General features: G+C 46.8%; 2 protein-coding genes across 25 annotated transcripts in view; both read right to left on the reverse strand.

The window, feature by feature from the left end:
- LOC118372067 (von Willebrand factor A domain-containing protein 7-like) overlaps positions 1-19,066 on the reverse strand; it is a 71,460-nt gene extending 52,394 nt beyond the window's left edge. The window contains exons 1-7 of one of the 2 annotated variants that reach the window (XM_052508680.1): positions 18,974-19,066; positions 16,239-16,428; positions 15,893-16,029; positions 14,363-14,507; positions 6,616-6,709; positions 1,354-1,485; positions 1,071-1,257 (exon numbers count right to left, since the gene is read on the reverse strand). In XM_052508680.1, the coding sequence (XP_052364640.1) occupies positions 1,071-1,257; positions 1,354-1,485; positions 6,616-6,709; positions 14,363-14,507; positions 15,893-16,029; positions 16,239-16,424 (881 nt within the window). In that variant the 5' untranslated portion in view covers positions 16,425-16,428; positions 18,974-19,066. The remainder of the gene's footprint in view (positions 1-1,070; positions 1,258-1,353; positions 1,486-6,615; positions 6,710-14,362; positions 14,508-15,892; positions 16,030-16,238; positions 16,429-18,973) is intronic. The other variant, XM_052508679.1, reaches the window with a different exon arrangement.
- On the reverse strand, positions 7,534-11,356 carry LOC127924223 (uncharacterized). 23 transcript variants are annotated; one of them, XM_052508693.1, is made up of 7 exons: positions 10,143-11,356; positions 9,836-9,898; positions 9,566-9,754; positions 9,354-9,479; positions 9,165-9,290; positions 9,039-9,101; positions 7,534-8,849 (listed from the first exon to the last, which is right to left on the reverse strand). In XM_052508693.1, the coding sequence occupies exons 1-7, from the start codon at positions 10,240-10,242 to the stop codon at positions 8,596-8,598; spliced, it is 921 nt and encodes a 306-aa protein (XP_052364653.1). In that variant the 5' UTR covers positions 10,243-11,356; the 3' UTR covers positions 7,534-8,595. The 23 variants fall into 23 exon arrangements, 10 of the variants coding, with proteins under 10 accessions (XP_052364653.1, XP_052364646.1, XP_052364648.1 ...); XM_052508686.1 differs by having other exon boundaries at positions 10,080-11,356; XM_052508688.1 differs by having other exon boundaries at positions 9,354-9,416; positions 9,836-9,910; positions 10,029-11,356.
- Positions 19,067-19,178: the final 112 nt, after the last annotated feature.

Consider the following 19,178-nt stretch of genomic DNA (forward strand, 5'->3'; position numbering starts at 1 on the left):
TCTTCCCATTCACCCCCTCTACCCCCTCCTCTCCTTCAACCCCCTCTACCCCTCTCCTCCCCTTCACATCCTCTCCTTTCCTTCACCCCCTCTACCCCTCTCCCCTCCTCACCCCCTCTACCCCTCTCCTGCCCTTCACCCCCTCTACCCCTCTCCTCCCCTTCACCCCCTCTACACCCCTCTCTTCCCCTTCTCCCCTCTCCTCCCCTTCACCCCCTCTACCCCTCTCTTCCCCTTCACCCCCTCTACCCCCTCCTCTTCTTCAACCCCTCTACCCCTCTCTTCCCCTTCACCCTCTCCTCCCCTTCTCCCTCCTCTACCCCTCTCTACCCCTCTCCTCTCCTTCACCCCCTCTACCCCTCTCCTCCCTTCAACCCCTCTACCCCTCTCTTCCCCTTCACCCCCTCTCTCCCCTCCCCTCCTCTACCCTCCTCTACCCCTTCCTCTCCTTCACCCCCTCTACCCCCTCTCCTCTCCTTCACCCCCTCTACCCCTTCCTCCCCTTCACCCTCCTCTACCCCTCTCCTCTCCTTCACCCCCATCTACCCCTTCCTCTCCTTCACCCCCTCTACCCTCTCCTCTCCTTCACCCCTCTACCCCTCTCCTCTCCTTCACCCCCCCTCTACCCCTCTCCTCTCCTTCACCCCCTCTACCCCTCTCCTCTCCTTCACCCTCCTCTACCCCTCTCCTCTCCTTCACCCCCTCTACCCCTCTCCTCTCCTTCACCCTCCTCTACCCCTTCCTCTCCTTCACCCCCCTCTACCCCTTCCTCTCCTTCACCCCCTCTACCCCTTCCTCTCCTTCACCCCCTCTACCCCTTCCTCTCCTTCACCCCCTCTACCCCTCTCCTCTCCTTCACCCTTCACCCCTCTCTCTCCTTCACCCCCTCTACCCCTTCCTCTCCTTCACCCCCTCTACCCCTTCCTCTCCTTCACCCTCCTCTACCCCTTCCTCTCCTTCACCCCTCTCTACCCCTTCTCTTCCCCTTCACCCCCTCTCCTCCCCTTCACCCTCCTCTACCCCTCTCTACCCCTCTCCTCTCCTTCACCCCCCTCTACCCCTCTCCGTACCGTAGGTAGTTGTTGTCACCGGCGGCTCCCCGGATGTCGTCCAACAGCTGGAGGGTTGCGGTTGTTGCCACGGTGACAGCAGCGGTGTGCAGGGCCACGTTGTCAGAGCGACGCTCATCCTTGCTGATGCCCCCGCGAGGAGCCTTGGAGCTGGTCAGGTCAGCTGCACCTCCATGACTACACTTACCTGGGGGAGGAGAGGTGATGCTGGGTGTTATACAGAGAGTGTGTGGGTATGTGGGGAGGGTAGTGTGTGTGTTGGTGTGTGCGTGTGTGTGTGTACCTTTAGGCTTAGCTGAGGACAAGATCCCCATGTACCCAGAGGTGAGTTTCTTCTCATTAAGGATGTTAGGAAGGATGGAGTTGGAACAGAACCCCCCATTGGCACAGTCACTGCAGGTCGGGGTTTTAACATCTACAAAACCAAAACACAACTTTCAAGGGTCGTTCTTGAATTACGGTGACATAAAACAAATGCAGATGTATTGTTATATTAATGCATTTGGGTACATCTTCCCATTCTAAATGAACCAATATGGCAGCTTAATAACTTTAAACAGTTTTTACCATTATAATAACATTATGCCACCAGTATGAGTAGTAATATCAATGATGGTAACAACAATGAGACATTTTAAGTAAAGTCGGATTTTCTTAAATGGAGGCCACAAATGCTCAAATCTGAGGTCATAAAGCCTATAAAATGATTTACTAGTGATGTGAATCATGATTTACTAGTGATGTGAATCATGATTTACTAGTGATGTGAATCATGATTTACTAGTGATGTGAATCATGATTTACTAGTGATGTGAATCATGATTTACTAGTGATGTGAATCATGATTTACTAGTGATGTGAATCATGATTTACTAGTGATGTGAATCATGATTTACTAGTGATGTGAATCATGATTTACTAGTGATGTGAATCATGATTTACTAGTGATGTGAATCATGATTTACTAGTGATGTGAATCATGATTTTGCAAGTGACACATTGAATTGAGACACACCAAATGATTCACGGAATCCTCAAATGTCTGACATACTGATAGGGTGTGATTAGCGAATCATTGTCTTTAACATAACCCCTCCCCAGATAACCCTTGGAAAGGGGGCTACCCCTAGTCAGTTGTACAACTGAAGGCATTCAACTGAAATTAATCTTCCTCATTTAACCCAACCCCTCTGAGTCATAGAGGTGCGGGGGGCTGCCTTAATCGACATCCACGTCTTCCTCATTTAACCCAACCCCTCTGAGTCATAGAGGTGAGGGGGCTGCCTTAATCGACATCCACGTCTTCCTCATTTAACCCAACCCCTCTGAGTCATAGAGGTGAGGGGGCTGCCTTAATCGACATCCACGTCTTCCTCATTTAACCCAACCCCTCTGAGTCATAGAGGTGAGGGGGCTGCCTTAATCGACATCCACGTCTTCCTCATTTAACCCAACCCCTCTGAGTCATAGAGGTGAGGGGGCTGCCTTAATCAACATCCACGTCTTCCTCATTTAACCCAACCCTCTGAGTCATAGAGGTGAGGGGGCTGCCTTAATCAACATCCACGTCTTCCTCATTTAACCCAACCCCTCTGAGTCATAGAGGTGCGGGGGCTGCCTTAATCGACATCCACGTCTTCCTCATTTAACCCAACCCCTCTGAGTCATAGAGGTGCGGGGGGCTGCCTTAATCGACATCCACGTCTTCCTCATTTAACCCAACCCCTCTGAGTCATAGAGGTGCGGGGGCTGCCTTAATCGACATCCACGTCTTCCTCATTTAACCCAACCCTCTGAGTCATAGAGGTGCGGGGGCTGCCTTAATCAACATCCACGTCTTCCTCATTTAACCCAACCCCTCTGAGTCATAGAGGTGCGGGGGCTGCCTTAATCAACATCCACGTCTTCCTCATTTAACCCAACCCCTCTGAGTCATAGAGGTGAGGGGGCTGCCTTAATCAACATCCACGTCTTCCTCATTTAACCCAACCCCTCTGAGTCATAGAGGTGAGGGGGCTGCCTTAATCAACATCCACGTCTTCCTCATTTAACCCAACCCCTCTGAGTCATAGAGGTGCGGGGGCTGCCTTAATCAACATCCACGTCTTCCTCATTTAACCCAACCCCTCTGAGTCATAGAGGTGCGGGGGCTGCCTTAATCGACATCCACGTCTTCCTCATTTAACCCAACCCTCTGAGTCATAGAGGTGCGGGGGCTGCCTTAATCGACATCCACGTCTTCCTCATTTAACCCAACCCCTCTGAGTCATAGAGGTGCGGGGGCTGCCTTAATCAACATCCACGTCTTCCTCATTTAACCCAACCCCTCTGAGTCATAGAGGTGAGGGGGCTGCCTTAATCGACATCCACGTCTTCCTCATTTAACCCAACCCCTCTGAGTCATAGAGGTGCGGGGGCTGCCTTAATCAACATCCACGTCTTCCTCATTTAACCCAACCCCTCTGAGTCATAGAGGTGCGGGGGGCTGCCTTAATCGACATCCACGTCTTCCTCATTTAACCCAACCCCTCTGAGTCATAGAGGTGCGGGGGGCTGCCTTAATCAACATCCACGTCTTCCTCATTTAACCCAACCCCTCTGAGTCATAGAGGTGAGGGGGCTGCCTTAATCAACATCCACGTCTTCCTCATTTAACCCAACCCCTCTGAGTCATAGAGGTGCGGGGGCTGCCTTAATCGACATCCACGTCTTCCTCATTTAACCCAACCCCTCTGAGTCATAGAGGTGAGGGGGCTGCCTTAATCGACATCCACGTCTTCCTCATTTAACCCAACCCCTCTGAGTCATAGAGGTGCGGGGGGCTGCCTTAATCGACATCCACGTCTTCGGGGCCTGGGGAACAGTGGGTTAACTGCCTTGCTCAGGGGTAGAATGACAGATTTTTACCTTGTCAGCTCGAGGATTCAATCCTGCAACCTTTTGGTTACTGGCCCAAGGCTCGCACCACTAGGCTCGAATGCTCAAGGTCATTGTATATCTTTTTCATCTGTGATTTTCAAGGGGGTAACACAAATGACATAAAACTGAGGGACACACCTTACCTTCATAGTAAAATAAGCATTTTATTCAACTTCTTTGTTTTTTTAGTCTATATAATATATGACATACTTTTGTTCACTGTCATTCAAAATAATTGAAAGATATCTCTAAAATCCCCAAATGTGTCACTACACCTCTACACATCACCAGTGAGACAAGCCAATATGCTAGCCCCCAGTAGTTTCTACAACACATACAAATACGCTACATGTCCAAAAGTATGTGGACACCTGTTTGTCTCATTCCAAAATCATGGCCATTAATATGGAGTTGGTCCCCCCTTGTCTGCTATAACATCCTCCACTCTTCTGGGAAGGCATTCTACTAGATATTTGAATATTGCTGTGGGGACTTCCATTCAGCCACAAGAGCATTAGTGAGGTCGGGCACTGATGTTGGGTGATTAGGCCTGGCTCGCAGTCGGCATTGCAATTCATCCCAAAGATGTTTGATGGGGTTGAGGTCAGGGCTCTGTGCAGGCCTGTCAAGTTCTTCCACACCGATTTAAACAAAACATTTCTCCATGGACCTCGCTTTGTGCATGGGGTCATTGTCAAGCTGATACAGGAAAGGACCTTCCCCAAACTGTTGGCACAAACTCAGAAGCACTGAATCGTCTAGAATGTCATTGTGTGCTGTAACGTCAAGATTTCCCTTCACTGGAACTAAGGGGCCCAAACCATGAAAAACAGCCCCAGACCATCAATCCTCCTCTAGCAAACAGTTGGCACTATGCACTGAGGCAGGTAGCGTTCTCCTGGCATCTGCCAAACCCATATTAGTCCATCAGACAACCAGATGATGAAGAGTGATTCATCTCTCCAGAGAATGCATTTTCACTGCTCCAGAGTCCCATGGTGGCCAGCTTTACAACACTCTTGGCATTTCACATGGTGATCTTAGGCTTGTGTGAGGCTGCTCGGCCATGGAACCCCATTTCATGAAGCTCCCTACGAAAAGTTATTGTGCAGTTGTGCTCCCAGAGGCAGTTTGGAACTCTGTAGTGAGTGTTGCATCCGAGGACATAGGATTTTTACGAGCTTCAGCACTCGGCGGTCCCATTCTGTGAGCTTGTGTGGCCTAAAAGTTTGCATTGTTGCTCCTAGACATTTCCACTTCACAATAACCGCACTTACAGTTATCCGGGCAGCTCTAGCGGGGCAGAAAATATGTTGGAAATATGGCATCCTATGACGGTGCCACGTTCAAAGTCAGTGAGGTCTTCAGTAAGGCCATTCTACTGCCAATGTTTGTCTATGGAGATTGCATGGCGGTGTGCTCGACTTTATACACCTGTCAGCAACAGGTGTGGGTGAAACAGCCAAATCCACTAATTTAAAGGGGTGTCAACATACTTTTGTAGATATTGTGTAGATATGTTGTAGTACAAAGGACTTCCATTTGGTATATTTTTTTGCATTTACATTTTTAAAAAAAAATTACATTTTTGTATTTCTCCCCCTTTTTTCTCCCCAAATTCCTGATATCCAATTGCGTTCCAATTACATTCTTGTCTCATCGCTGCAACTCCCCAATGGGCTCGGGAGAGGCGAAGGTCGAGTCATGTGTCTTCAGATTTATCTCTTTATCTCGTCTCCTGTTTTTATCTGCTATCGGTCTTTTTCTTCACATTCCATTCCACTCTCCTTCCTTCCTTCCTTCCTTCCTTCCTTCCTTCCTTCCTTCCTTCCTTCCTTCCTTCCTTCCTTCCTTCCTTCCTTCCTTCCTTCCTTCCTTCCTTCCTTCCTTCCTTCCTTGCCTACCACCCTCCTTCCTTCCCTTCCCTATAACCTTCCCTCCTTCCTTCCCTTCCCTATAACCTTCCCTCCTTCCTTCTTCCTTCCCTGCTCTACCACCCTCCCTCCCTCCTTCCTTCCCTTCCCTGCCCTACCACCCTCCCTCCCTCCTTCCCTGCTCTACCTCCCTCCCTCCCTCCTTCCTTCCCTTCCCTGCCCTACCACCCTCCCTCCCTCCTTCCCTGCTCTACCACCCTCCCTCCCTCCCTCCCTCCTTCCCTGCCCTACCACCCTCCCTCCTTCCCTCCTTCCATGCCAACCTCCCTCCCTCCCTCCTTCTCTCCCCTACCACCCTCCCTCCCTCCCTGCCCTAACCCTGCCCTACCACCCTCCCTCCCTCCCTCCCTCCCTCCCTCCCTCCCTCCCTCCCTCCCTCCCTCCCTCCCTCCCTCCCTCCCTCCCTGCCCTACCACCCTCCCTGCCCTACCACCCTCCCTACCACCGTCCCTGCCCTACCACCCACCCTCCCTCCTTCCTTCCCTCCCCTACCACCCTCCCTCCCTCCCTGCCCTACCACTCTCCCTCCCTCCCTGCCCAACCTCCCTCCCTCCCTCCTTCCTTCCTTCCTTCCTTCCTTCCCTCCCCTACCACCCTCCCTCCCTCCCTGCCCTAACACCCTCCCTCCCTCCCTCCAGTTGGATCCCATGCCTAGCTGTCCTCGTTGCTGCATTAACTCAAGCCCTCCCTACCTGCCAGGTTTTCCAGTGGGAGATCGGGGCGGATCAGGTTGGCGTAGGGTTCAGTGTATCCCAGGTCCACCCAGTTACTGTGGCTGTAGAAGTCCTGACAAAACACAAGCATGTATTATATACCAAGTCTGTGTCTGTGGGAAAGCCATCTATCTAATTCCCGATGACAGACACCTCAAGACAGAAGTTAACTTGGTTCAGATGATAACACTTGAGCCAAGGTGAAATATGAAATGAGAGATGAGGTGAGATAGATGTTTATGTGATGTGTTAAATGAGGTGAGATGTTTTCTTCCCTCCTTCTCCCCCTACCCTTTAATTCCTTATGTTTTTTATTCATTTTCATTTTATTTATTCTTTATTTTATCAGGGAGTCATACTGAGACCAATGTCACTTTTACAGATCAGCCCTAAATTACAGAAATTACAGAAAATCCACACATCAAAAACAGGGGCGCAACTTTTACTGGAGATGGGGGGACATGTCCCTCCCACATTCTGAAATTATATTTTGACCCCCCCAGTTCACAAGAATGTGATACAAAAACGTGGAAAAGGTGTACTTTAGGACCATGCGGACACCATGCGGACACCAATATGATACCCCACCACTTCTAAAACCACTTCTATATGCTCCCCTAAATCAAAAACATGGTCATAAAAATAACACATTCATCAGTAATAAGGTCCTCAATCAGCTTTCTGAATTGACCTAGAGGCACCAAAACATCACATTTAAGAACATTTAGAGAAAAACGAACGGCTGATTAACCTAACTCAGTAGAGACCAAAGGAATTTCCATCCCTGAGACCGGGTGTGGTAACTCGTATGTCTAAAGTAACGATGTTTATAAATTAAATCAAAGCAATGTATCAACATATGTGACATCAAAGAGGCCAAGCCAACTTCCTGGTAGAGAATGCTGTGCTGAACAGTAAAATTGTCACCGGTAATAAAGCGCAGTGTGCTATGACAAACTGCATCTAATGGCTTTAATGAGGTGGCATCTACATTCATATAGATGATGTCACTATAGTCTAGGACCGTTAGGAACATCAGTTCAATAATCTGCATTAGCACGGCCCGCGAGACATAAACATATGTTTTTTTTTTACCCCCAATTTCGTGGTATCCAATTGGTAGTTACAGTCTTGTCCCATCGCTGAAAATCCTTTACAGACTCGGGAGAGGCAAATATTAAGAGCCGTGTGTCCTCCGAAACACGACCCAGCCAAGCTACACTGCTTCTTGACACAATGCCCGCTTAACCAGGAAGCCGGCCGTACCAATGTGTTGGAGGAAACACCATACACCTGGCGACCGTGTCAGCATGCATGCGCCCGGGATGCCACAGGAGTTGCTAGAGTGTGATGGGACAAGGAAATCTCGGCCTACCAAACCCTCTCCTAACCCGGACAACGCTGGGCCAATTGTGCGCCGCCTCATGGGTCTCCCAGTCACAGCCAGCTGTGACACAGCCTGGGATCGAACTTGGGTCTGTAGTGACACCTCAAGCACTGTGATGCAGTGCCTTAGACTGCTGCGCCATTCGGGAGGCTGACGCAAATTAATTTTAACAAACAATTGGTCCCTCAAAAATGCTTCCCCCGATGTGGCCCTTCAAGCCAAAAAGTTTGCCCACCCCTGTACTAGAGTCTATTGAAGGACCGTCTCCATTTTGCCCCACGAGACTCGTCTGAAGTCGGTGCCCTCAATGTACCAACTTCTGTTTGTAGCGTCTGAACCATTTGGGCTACAAACAAATGTGACCCCACGTGTCACGGGACTCGTTACCGGTTAAAATAAATAACGTCAGTCTGGAGGTAGTTTTGTGCATACCCCCCAAAAAAGGGGTTTAATATGCATAAAAAATACATATTTCCTGAACTTTCTTATATCTTCTAGATGTAAGATAGACACTTCAATCGACCCCTGCGGGACCCCTTTCCTAATATCCAGGAAACCTGAGTAGGTATACATTAAGTGGTTTTGAAAGCAGTTCCATGCAGCCTGTTCACGACCAGTTGAGGAAAGCGTCTGAATGAGCAGTGACTGATCAAAAGGATCAAAAGCCTTTGACAGGTCGATGACAGAGAGCAGCACAGTGTTTTATCCATACAATTAACCACATCATTTAGACCCATGGATGCAGCAGAGATAGTGCTACGACCTGGTCTACAACCTGACCGATGTACATTTAGACCCATGGATGGAGCAGAGATAGTGCTACGACCTGGTCTACAACCTGACCGATGTACATTTAGACCCATGGATGCAGCAGAGATAGTGCTACGACCTGGTCTACAACCTGACCGATGTACATTTAGAACCATGGATGCAGCAGAGATAGTGCTACGACCTGGTCTACAACCTGACCGATGTACATTTAGAACCATGGATGCAGCAGAGATAGTGCTACGACCTGGTCTACAACCTGACCGATGTACATTTAGACCCATGGATGGAGCAGAGATAGTGCTACGACCTGGTCTACAACCTGACCGATGTACATTTAGACCCATGGATGCAGCAGAGATAGTGCTACGACCTGGTCTACAACCTGACCGATGTACATTTAGACCCATGGATGGAGCAGAGATAGTGCTACGACCTGGTCTACAACCTGACCGATGTACATTTAGACCCATGGATGGAGCAGAGATAGTGCTACGACCTGGTCTACAACCTGACCGATGTACATTTAGAACCATGGATGGAGCAGAGATAGTGCTACGACCTGGTCTACAACCTGACCGATGTACATTTAGACCCATGGATGGAGCAGAGATAGTGCTACGACCTGGTCTACAACCTGACCGATGTACATTTAGACCCATGGATGGAGCAGAGATAGTGCTACGACCTGGTCTACAACCATGGATGGACCTGGTCTACAACCTGACCGATGTACATTTAGACCCATGGATGCAGCAGAGATAGTGCTACGACCTGGTCTACAACCTGACCGATGTACATTTAGACCCATGGATGGAGCAGAGATAGTGCTACGACCTGGTCTACAACCTGACCGATGTACATTTAGACCCATGGATGGAGCAGAGATAGTGCTACGACCTGGTCTACAACCTGACCGATGTACATTTAGACCCATGGATGCAGCAGAGATAGTGCTACGACCTGGTCTACAACCTGACCGATGTACATTTAGACCCATGGATGGATGCAGACCCATGGATGGAGCAGAGATAGTGCTACGACCTGGTCTACAACCTGACCGATGTACATTTAGAACCATGGATGGAGCAGAGATAGTGCTACGACCTGGTCTACAACCTGACCGATGTACATTTAACCATGGACAGCAGAGATAGTGTACACCTGGTTTATGTACATTTAGACCCATGGATGCAGCAGAGATAGTGCTACCCATGGACCTGGTCTGGTCTACAACCTGACCGATGTACATTTAGACCCATGGATGGAGCAGAGATAGTGCTACGACCTGGTCTACAACCTGACCGATGTACATTTAGACCCATGGATGGAGCAGAGATAGTGCTACGACCTGGTCTACAACCTGACCGATGTACATTTAGACCCATGGATGGAGCAGAGATAGTGCTACGACCTGGTCTACAACCTGACCGATGTACATTTAGACCCATGGATGGAGCAGAGATAGTGCTACGACCTGGTCTACAACCTGACCGATGTACATTTCAAAGATAAGAAATATCTTAGCTTAAGAATGAATGAAGGATTCTAATATTTTTAGCTAGTCAAGAACATTTAGAAATAGGGCGATTCATTATTTAGGTCACAAGGGTCATCACTTTTGTGAAAGGGGAGCACATGGGCCACCTTCTAAACCTTGGGGGATAGTATCATATATAATATTTCATTTTTAACCTTTATTTAACCAGGCAAGTCAGTTAAGAACAAATTCTTATTTAGAATGACAACCTATCCCGGCCAAACCCGGACGACGCTGCGCCAATTGTGAGCCGCCCTATGGGACTACCAATCATGGCCGGATTGTGATACAACCTGGAATCAAACCAGGGTCTGTAGTGACACCTGTAGAACTGAGATGCAGTGCCTTAGACCGCTGCACCACTCGGGAGTCCATCAGATTAAAAATATTGGTTATTGATTCAACAATCAGGGGGGCAGAGAGCTGCAGCCAAAATTGGATCAAGCATATCAGCCCCAGTGGATCATTTGACATGAATCTTAAGCAAGGCATCTAGCATATCACAGTGAACTGTTGCCATGACAACCAAAAAATCACTACAAGTTGACGGGTTAACAGTCACGTCAGCTAGAGGCTGGAAGAGGGAAAGGCAGTCGATTGATTGACCAGCAAAATAAAAAGCCAGCCGAGATAAAATGATGATAAAAAAGCTCCACGTGTCCCAGTGTTCTCCGTTATGATGCCAGAGTCAGATAGAACTTGCTTAGGCAGGAAAGAAGAGGAATTTGTACGCTTCAGTACATTTACTGTTTTCCCCCCAAAAATGTAGGATCACCAGCAGAGTCAGAGATAGAGCTTAAAAAGCTTTCTTAACGTAGATTGTACGTCTCTTTCTCAGTTGTCTGAAAGATTGCCAGACAACTACACAGTCAGTTTTCCTTGCTTTGGCCCAGGCCGGATTTCTCATCTAAATGAGCTCAGATAGTTCAGAAGAAAACCAAAGGTTATCTTGCTGGCTGTCCTCCAGTCTGTGAGGCGCCATCAGATGCAGGTCTAAAGAAGTTTATCTCAGGTCTGCAACTCCTGATCTTATATCCCTTGATTCTTGAAAGTGTTGGACTCCCCCCCTTTCTTTCCTCTCTCCCTTTCTCTCTCTCTCTCTCTCTCTCTCTCTCTCTCTCTCTCTCTCTCTCTCTCTCTCTCTCTCTCTCTCTCTCTCTCTCTCTCTCTCTCTCTCTCTCTCTCTCTCTCTCTCTCTTCTCTCTCTCTCTCTCTCTCTCTGCTCCTGTAAATTGCTCTGGATAAGAGTGTAAATGGCGTAAATTTTACCTTTTATCCTGGATACTGAAATGAACACAATGAACATATATTACATTTGGTATGGTTACATGAGTCAGAAGTTTACTTAAGGCAACAATGAACAGAGAGAGAGTGGTTGGCCGGGCATATAACGCAAACATCTAGCCACCCAAATGTTGTGCGTTCGAATCTCATCACGGACAATTTTAGCATTTTTGCTAATTAGCAACTTTTGAACTACTTACTACTTTGTAGCTACTTTGCAACTACTTAGCATGTTAGCTAACCTAATAACCCTAACCTTAACCCTTTTAGCTAACCCTTCCCTTATCCATGACCCTTACCTTAACCCTTTGACATAACTCCTAACCTTAACCCTAACCTTAACCCTAACCCCTAACCCTAACCTCTAGCCTAGCTAACATTAGCCCACTAGCTAACGTTAGCAATAACAAATTGAAATTCGTAACATATCATATGAATTGTAATTTGTAACACATCCATACCAAATGGATGAAGGACATCCACAAATTCATAAATAACATATGAAACATAATATATCATGCTAAAAGGACTGTATACCATGTATCCTGCAGATATACATTTCATAAGAATGAAACATTTATGGCATTTTTATGGTATAGTTTTCTCTTTATTCAACCCGTCCGTCAATCATAGAATATTTCATAACCCTTAACACCCCCCTCCCCCTCTCTCTCCTCTTACCTGTAGTGTGTACAGTCCTCTCCCCAGTGTCTCTCCTCTTACCTGCAGTGTGTGTAGTACTCTCCCCAGTGTCTCTCTACCTACCTGTACTGTGTACAGTCCTCTCCCCAGTGTCTCTCTACCTACCTGTAGTGTGTACAGTCCTCTCCCCAGTGTCTCTCTACCTACCTGTACTGTGTACAGTCCTCTCCCCAGTGTCTCTCTAGTTACCTGTAGTGTGTGTAGTACTCTCCCCAGTGTCTCTCTACCTACCTGTACTGTGTACAGTCCTCTCCCCAGTGTCTCTCTAGTTACCTGTAGTGTGTGTAGTACTCTCCCCAGTGTCTCTCTAGCTACCTGTACTGTGTACAGTCCTCTCCCCAGTGTCTCTCTAGTTACCTGTAGTGTGTACAGTACTCTCCCCAGTGTCTCTCTACCTACCTGTACTGTGTACAGTCCTCTCCCCAGTGTCTCTCTAGTTACCTGTAGTGTGTACAGTACTCTCCCCAGTGTCTCTCTACCTACCTGTACTGTGTACAGTCCTCTCCCCAGTGTCTCTCTAGTTACCTGTAGTGTGTACAGTCCTCTCCCCAGTGTCTCTCCTCTTACCTGTAGTGTGTGTAGTACTCTCCCCAGTGTCTCTCTAGCTACCTGTACTGTGTACAGTCGTCTCCCCAGTGTCTCTCTAGTTACCTGTAGTGTGTACAGTCCTCTCCCCAGTGTCTCTCCTCTTACCTGTAGTGTGTACAGTCCTCTCCCCAGTGTCTCTCCTCTTACCTGTAGTGTGTACAGTCCTCTCCCCAGTGTCTCTCTAGTTACCTGTAGTGTGTACAGTCCTCTCCCCAGTGTCTCTCTAGCTACCTGTAGTGTGTACAGTACTCTCCCCAGTGTCTCTCTAGCTACCTGTAGTGTGTACAGTCCTCTCCCCAGTGTCTCTCTAGCTACCTGTAGTGTGTACAGTCCTCTCCCCAGTGTCTCTCTAGCTACCTGTAGTGTGTACAGTACTCTCCCCAGTGTCTCTCTAGCTACCTGTAGTGTGTACAGTCCTCTCCCCAGTGTCTCTCTAGCTACCTGTAGTGTGTACAGTCCTCTCCCCAGTGTCTCTCTAGCTACCTGTACTGTGTACAGTCCTCTCCCCAGTGTCTCTCTAGTTACCTGTAGTGTGTACAGTACTCTCCCCAGTGTCTCTCTAGTTACCTGTAGTGTGTACAGTCCTCTCCCCAGTGTCTCTCTAGTTACCTGTAGTGTGTACAGTCCTCTCCCCAGTGTCTCTCCTCTTACCTGTAGTGTGTACAGTCCTCTCCCCAGTGTCTCTCCTCTTACCTGTAGTGTGTGTAGTACTCTCCCCAGTGTCTCTCTAGCTACCTGTACTGTGTACAGTCCTCTCCCCAGTGTCTCTCTAGTTACCTGTAGTGTGTACAGTCCTCTCCCCAGTGTCTCTCCTCTTACCTGTAGTGTGTACAGTCCTCTCCCCAGTGTCTTTCTAGCTACCTGTACTGTGTACAGTCCTCTCCCCAGTGTCTCTCTAGTTACCTGTAGTGTGTACAGTCCTCTCCCCAGTGTCTTTCTAGCTACCTGTACTGTGTACAGTCCTCTCCCCAGTGTCTCTCTAGTTACCTGTAGTGTGTACAGTACTCTCCCCAGTGTCTCTCTAGCTACCTGTAGTGTGTACAGTCCTCTCCCCAGTGTCTCTCTAGCTACCTGTACTGTGTACAGTCCTCTCCCCAGTGTCTCTCTAGTTACCTGTAGTGTGTACAGTCCTCTCCCCAGTGTCTTTCTAGCTACCTGTACTGTGTACAGTCCTCTCCCCAGTGTCTCTCTAGTTACCTGTAGTGTGTACAGTACTCTCCCCAGTGTCTCTCTAGCTACCTGTACTGTGCACAGTCCTCTCCCCAGTGTCTCTCTAGCTACCTGGACTGTGTACAGTCCTCTCCCAAAGTGTCTCTCTAGCTACCTGTACTGTGTAAAGTACTGTCCCCAGTGTCTCTCTAGCTACCTGTAGTGTGTATAGTCCTCTCCCCAGTGTCTCTCTAGCTACCGGAAATGTTTGCATATCCCCTCTTTCACCCCCCCCTCTCTCCTCTTACCTGTAGTGTGTGTAGTACTCTCCCCAGTGTCTCTCTGGCAGCCAGGAAGTTCTCCTTTTGTACGTTGGCCTTGATGCTGGCCACCCCATCAGTTATAAGGCGCCGGCCCAGAGCAAACGCCTCAGAGTTAAAATGATGGGCTGGGCTGTTATAATAAAGATTATGATCAATTGCTTTTATATAGAAAACGGCTATAGGAGTGATATATCAAATGTTCACTTGGGCTGGCACAATAATGACAATGATGAGTTATTTAAATAGTTTTCAGGACCCTGTCTTTCAAAGATAATTCGTAAAAATCCAAATAACTTCACATATCGTCATTGTAAAGAGTTTAAAACGCTATTTCCCATGCTTGTTCAATAAACCATAAACAATACATGAACATGCACCTGTGGAACGGTCGTTAAGACACTAACAGCTTACAGACGGTAAGCAATTAAGGTCACAGTTATGAAAACTTAGGACACTAAAGAGGCCTTTCTACTGACTCTGAAAAACACCAAAAGAAAGATACCCAGGGTCCCTGCTCGTCTGCGTGAACGAACCTCATTCTCTGTCAATGGAGCACCAACCTGTTGACATAATAAGGGAACCTCATTCTCTATCAATGGAGCACCAACCTGTTGACATAATAAGGGAACCTCATTCTCTATCAATGGAGCACCAACCTGTTGACATAATAAGGGAACCTCATCCTCTATCAATGGAGCACCAACCTGTTGACATAATAAGGGAACCTCATTCTCTATCAATGGAGCACCAACCTGTTGACATAATAAGGGAACCTCATCCTCTATCAATGGAGCACCAACCTGTTGACATAATAAGGGAACCTCATTCTCTATCAATGGAGCACCAACCTGTTGACATAATAAGTGAACCTCATTCTCTATCAATGGAGCACCAACCTGTTGACCTAATAAGGGAACCTCATTCTCTATCAATGGAGCACCAACATGTTGACATAAGGGAACCTCATCCTCTATCAATGGAGCACCAACCTGTTGACATAGTAAGGGAACCTCATCTCTATCAATGGAGCAGCAACCTGTTGACATAGTAAGGGAACCTCATTCTCTATCAATGGAGCAGCAACCTGTTGACATGATAAGGGAACCTCATTCTCTATCAATGGAGCACCAACCTGTTGACATAGTAAGTGAACCTCATTCTCTATCAATGGAGCACCAACCTGTTGACATAGTAAGGGAACCTCATCCTCTATCAATGGAGCACCAACCTGTTGACATAGTAAGGGAACCTCATCCTCTATCAATGGAGCACCAACCTGTTGACATGATAAGGGAACCTCATTCTCTATCAATGGAGCACCAACCTGTTGACATAATAAGGGAACCTCATTCTCTATCAATGGAGCACCAACCTGTTGACATGATAAGGGAACCTCATTCTCTATCAATGGAGCACCAACCTGTTGACATAATAAGTGAACCTCATTCTCTATCAATGGAGCACCAACCTGTTGACATAATAAGTTAACCTCATTCTCTATCAATGGAGACCAACCTGTTGACAAAGTCTCTGTCCACCTGTCCGTTCTGTATGTAGATCTCATTCAGGGCAGATTTGAACTTAGCTGCTGACACTTCACCTGTTGCTTTGGGTCCCAGGCAGGCCTGGACCAGCTCCTCAGCAGAGTTACCCTACAGGTAAAGGTCATAGGTCAAAGGGTAGAGGTTAGAAATCAGCCAATCAGAATTGAGGGAAGGGTAGACAAAGATAATCACATTTAGATAAAAGAAAATCTTAACACTCATTCTGACATAAAACTCTTCCTCTCTCTCTCTCTCTCTCTCTCTCTCTCTCTCTCTCTCTCACACGCACACCCACACACACACACACACACACTTACCGTGGGGGTGAAGTCTCGTCCCTCTTTCTCGGCGATGGCGCGGCACACCTCTGTGACCTTCTGTAGCACGGCTTTTTCTGTGATGCTGACATGGGTGGAGGCTCCGTCCCCAATGGGAGGAAACGCCCAGGCTCCTCCTGATAGGACTAGGGCCAAGAAGGACATGCACAGCACTGGGGACATCATCAGTCTGTGGGAGTGGGTGGTGGGTGGGGGTGGGGGGTGAGTGAGTGTGAGAGAGCAAGAGACAAAGAAAAAGAGAGAGAGTGAGACTGCCATCATCATCATCATCATCATGAAGTGGGATTTCATTATCAACAACTGTAAGGAAATCCCCGACCCAGCCCCTGTTGTTAAATCTCTTGGCCACATCCCAACATGTCCTATAATAAAGTTAGTAGACAGAAGCATCTTCATGAAACATGATTAAAATATTACAAGACATTGACACCTAATTAGAGACGGGGTTTTAGCCCCTGTCCTGGCACATAATACATTCCCTGTTACCCCACTTCAATCAGTGTAGAGGAAGGGGAGGAGACTATTGTAAAGTGACTGTTCTACTGGATGTCATAAGGTGAATGCACCAATTTGTAAGTCGCTCTGGATAAGAGCGTCTGCTAAATGACTTAAATGTAAATGTAAATGTAAGCCTTAAGACATTGGAGACATGGACTGTGTATGTGTGTCATTCAGAGGATGAATGGGCAAGACAGACAAAAGGGTAGTAGATGCCAGGTGTGCCGGCTTGTGTCAAGAACTGCAAAGCTGCTGGATTCTTCACGCTCAACAGTTTCCGCTGTGTATCAAGTATGGTCCAACACCCAAAGGACACACCTTGACTTAATAAGGTGGTTCTGAGGGCATCTCAGTATTAGTGTTCCTAATGTTTTGGTATACTCTGTGAATATCCTTTTGCTGAATAACTATTTATTGAACACCTTTAGTTCCTCAAGGACTTGAACCCGATCGAACATCTCTGGAGAGACCTGAAAATAGCTGTGCAGCGACTCTCCCATCCAATCTGACAGAGCTTGAGAGGATCTGCAGAGAAGAATGGGAGAAACTCTGCAAATACAGGTTTGCCAAGCTTGTTGTGTCATACCCAGGAAGACTCGAGGCTGTAAAATCGTTGCCAAAGGTGCTTCAACAAAATACTGAGTAAAGTGTCTGAATACTTATGTAAATGTAATATTTAAGTATTTTATTTTTAATAGAAACAGTTTTTGCTTTGCCATTATGGGATATTGTGTATGGATTGATTGGGGGGAGGGGGACTATTTAATACATTTTAGAATAAGGCTGTAACGTAACATAATGTGGAACAAGTCAAGAGGTCTGAATACTCCCTGAATACACTGTATGTATGTATATAGATACAGTACCAGTCAAAAGTTTGGAAACACCTAGTCATTTATTATTGATTTTTTACTGTTTTCTACATTGTAGAATAATGGTGAAGACATCAAAACTATGAAATAACACATATGGAATCAGGTAGTAACCAAAAAAGGGTTGAACAAATCATTTCATGCCTTCATGACAGCTTTGCACACTGTTACTCAACTGTAAATCCACAGCAAGGTATATTTATGGTTTTAGTTTCACAGGAAGTCTGATGAGATTACTATTGATTTTAGAGAAATGTGATTACATCGATTATGATGGGTATATATATTTGTTGTCACGATGGTGACCAAACTAACTCTGGATGGTAAACATCATTCTTCAACCAGGGAGTGGATGGTTCCAACGTTATGGTGTAACTATGGTTTCCTTTTTCCTTTACTTCACAAGGTAGACGGTGACAGTATCAGAGGGTTCTGCCCCCTGAGTGAGGTGTATCTGTTATGTTGTCATGGTAACATAGTGGGACTCAAAGGGGATTTTATAAGAGATGGTGTTGGGTAGGTCACAGGGTCAGAGGTCACAGGGTCAGGGATAGCAGTTGATAACTGATAACAGTATATTCAGTTGATACAGTGAAGCTACTAATCACCACCACTAGATGGAGGCAGAGAGGACATTTTTCTGTATCATTATAATGGGCGTGGTGGTGCATGTTTTTGGTTGTTTTTTGGGGGGGGGATTTTCTGCTTCTTTCTAAATGACACATATATAAATAATATGTTTAATTCATAATGCATCCTTTTAAACTCTTAAACTGTTGATGAACATATTTCTTCCTGTCTATTGATTTTCAAATCTCCTGACCCTCATACTATCTGGTCTTGCATTAAAATAAACATTTGTTCTGATTATTTTCCATGCTTTGTACAACAACAGTGTGTGTACACATTACTGTTCCCATAATGTAAAGATGAGGACATTGAAAAGGGGACAAAATTGAAGTTTAAAGCTAAATTTAAACTTGCGATTGATCATCATGGTAATGACTTTAAATACGTTTGTTGTGTTTTTACAATGGCAGACTGCCCTTTTAATCTCATGAAACTGTCCCAGTTTTGTTTCTGTACTGCAACAGGACTTAAGCCATATGACTGCAGTGCACTTTGGCATTCATATACAACATTGATTTTGGCATTTGCAAAGACGCGTGACGAGCATCATCTAACACAATTCAAATGAAATTATTCACATGGTCCTTATTTCTCCCTTCAAAAGACACGTGAAACCTGAAAACCCTCCTTCACACATGTGCACATTACACATCATCTGTCAGAATTAAAACATGTTCATTTTCCATCTTAAAATGCACAAACATTCATCCTTACCTTGTTTTTCACGCTTTTACTTCCTCTAATCCCTTCAATCTCTACCCATCCCCACACACACAGACCACACCCTCTCTTTCACACATACCACAGCCCCTCTTTCACACACCCACCCCTCACCCCTCTTTCACACACCCACCCCTCACCCTTTTTCACACACCCACCCCCTCATTCTCTCATTGGTCTCTCTCCCTCCTTTCCTCCC

This window comes from Oncorhynchus keta, unplaced genomic scaffold, assembly GCF_023373465.1.
Source record: "Oncorhynchus keta strain PuntledgeMale-10-30-2019 unplaced genomic scaffold, Oket_V2 Un_contig_3860_pilon_pilon, whole genome shotgun sequence".
Classification (NCBI taxonomy): domain Eukaryota; kingdom Metazoa; phylum Chordata; class Actinopteri; order Salmoniformes; family Salmonidae; genus Oncorhynchus; species Oncorhynchus keta.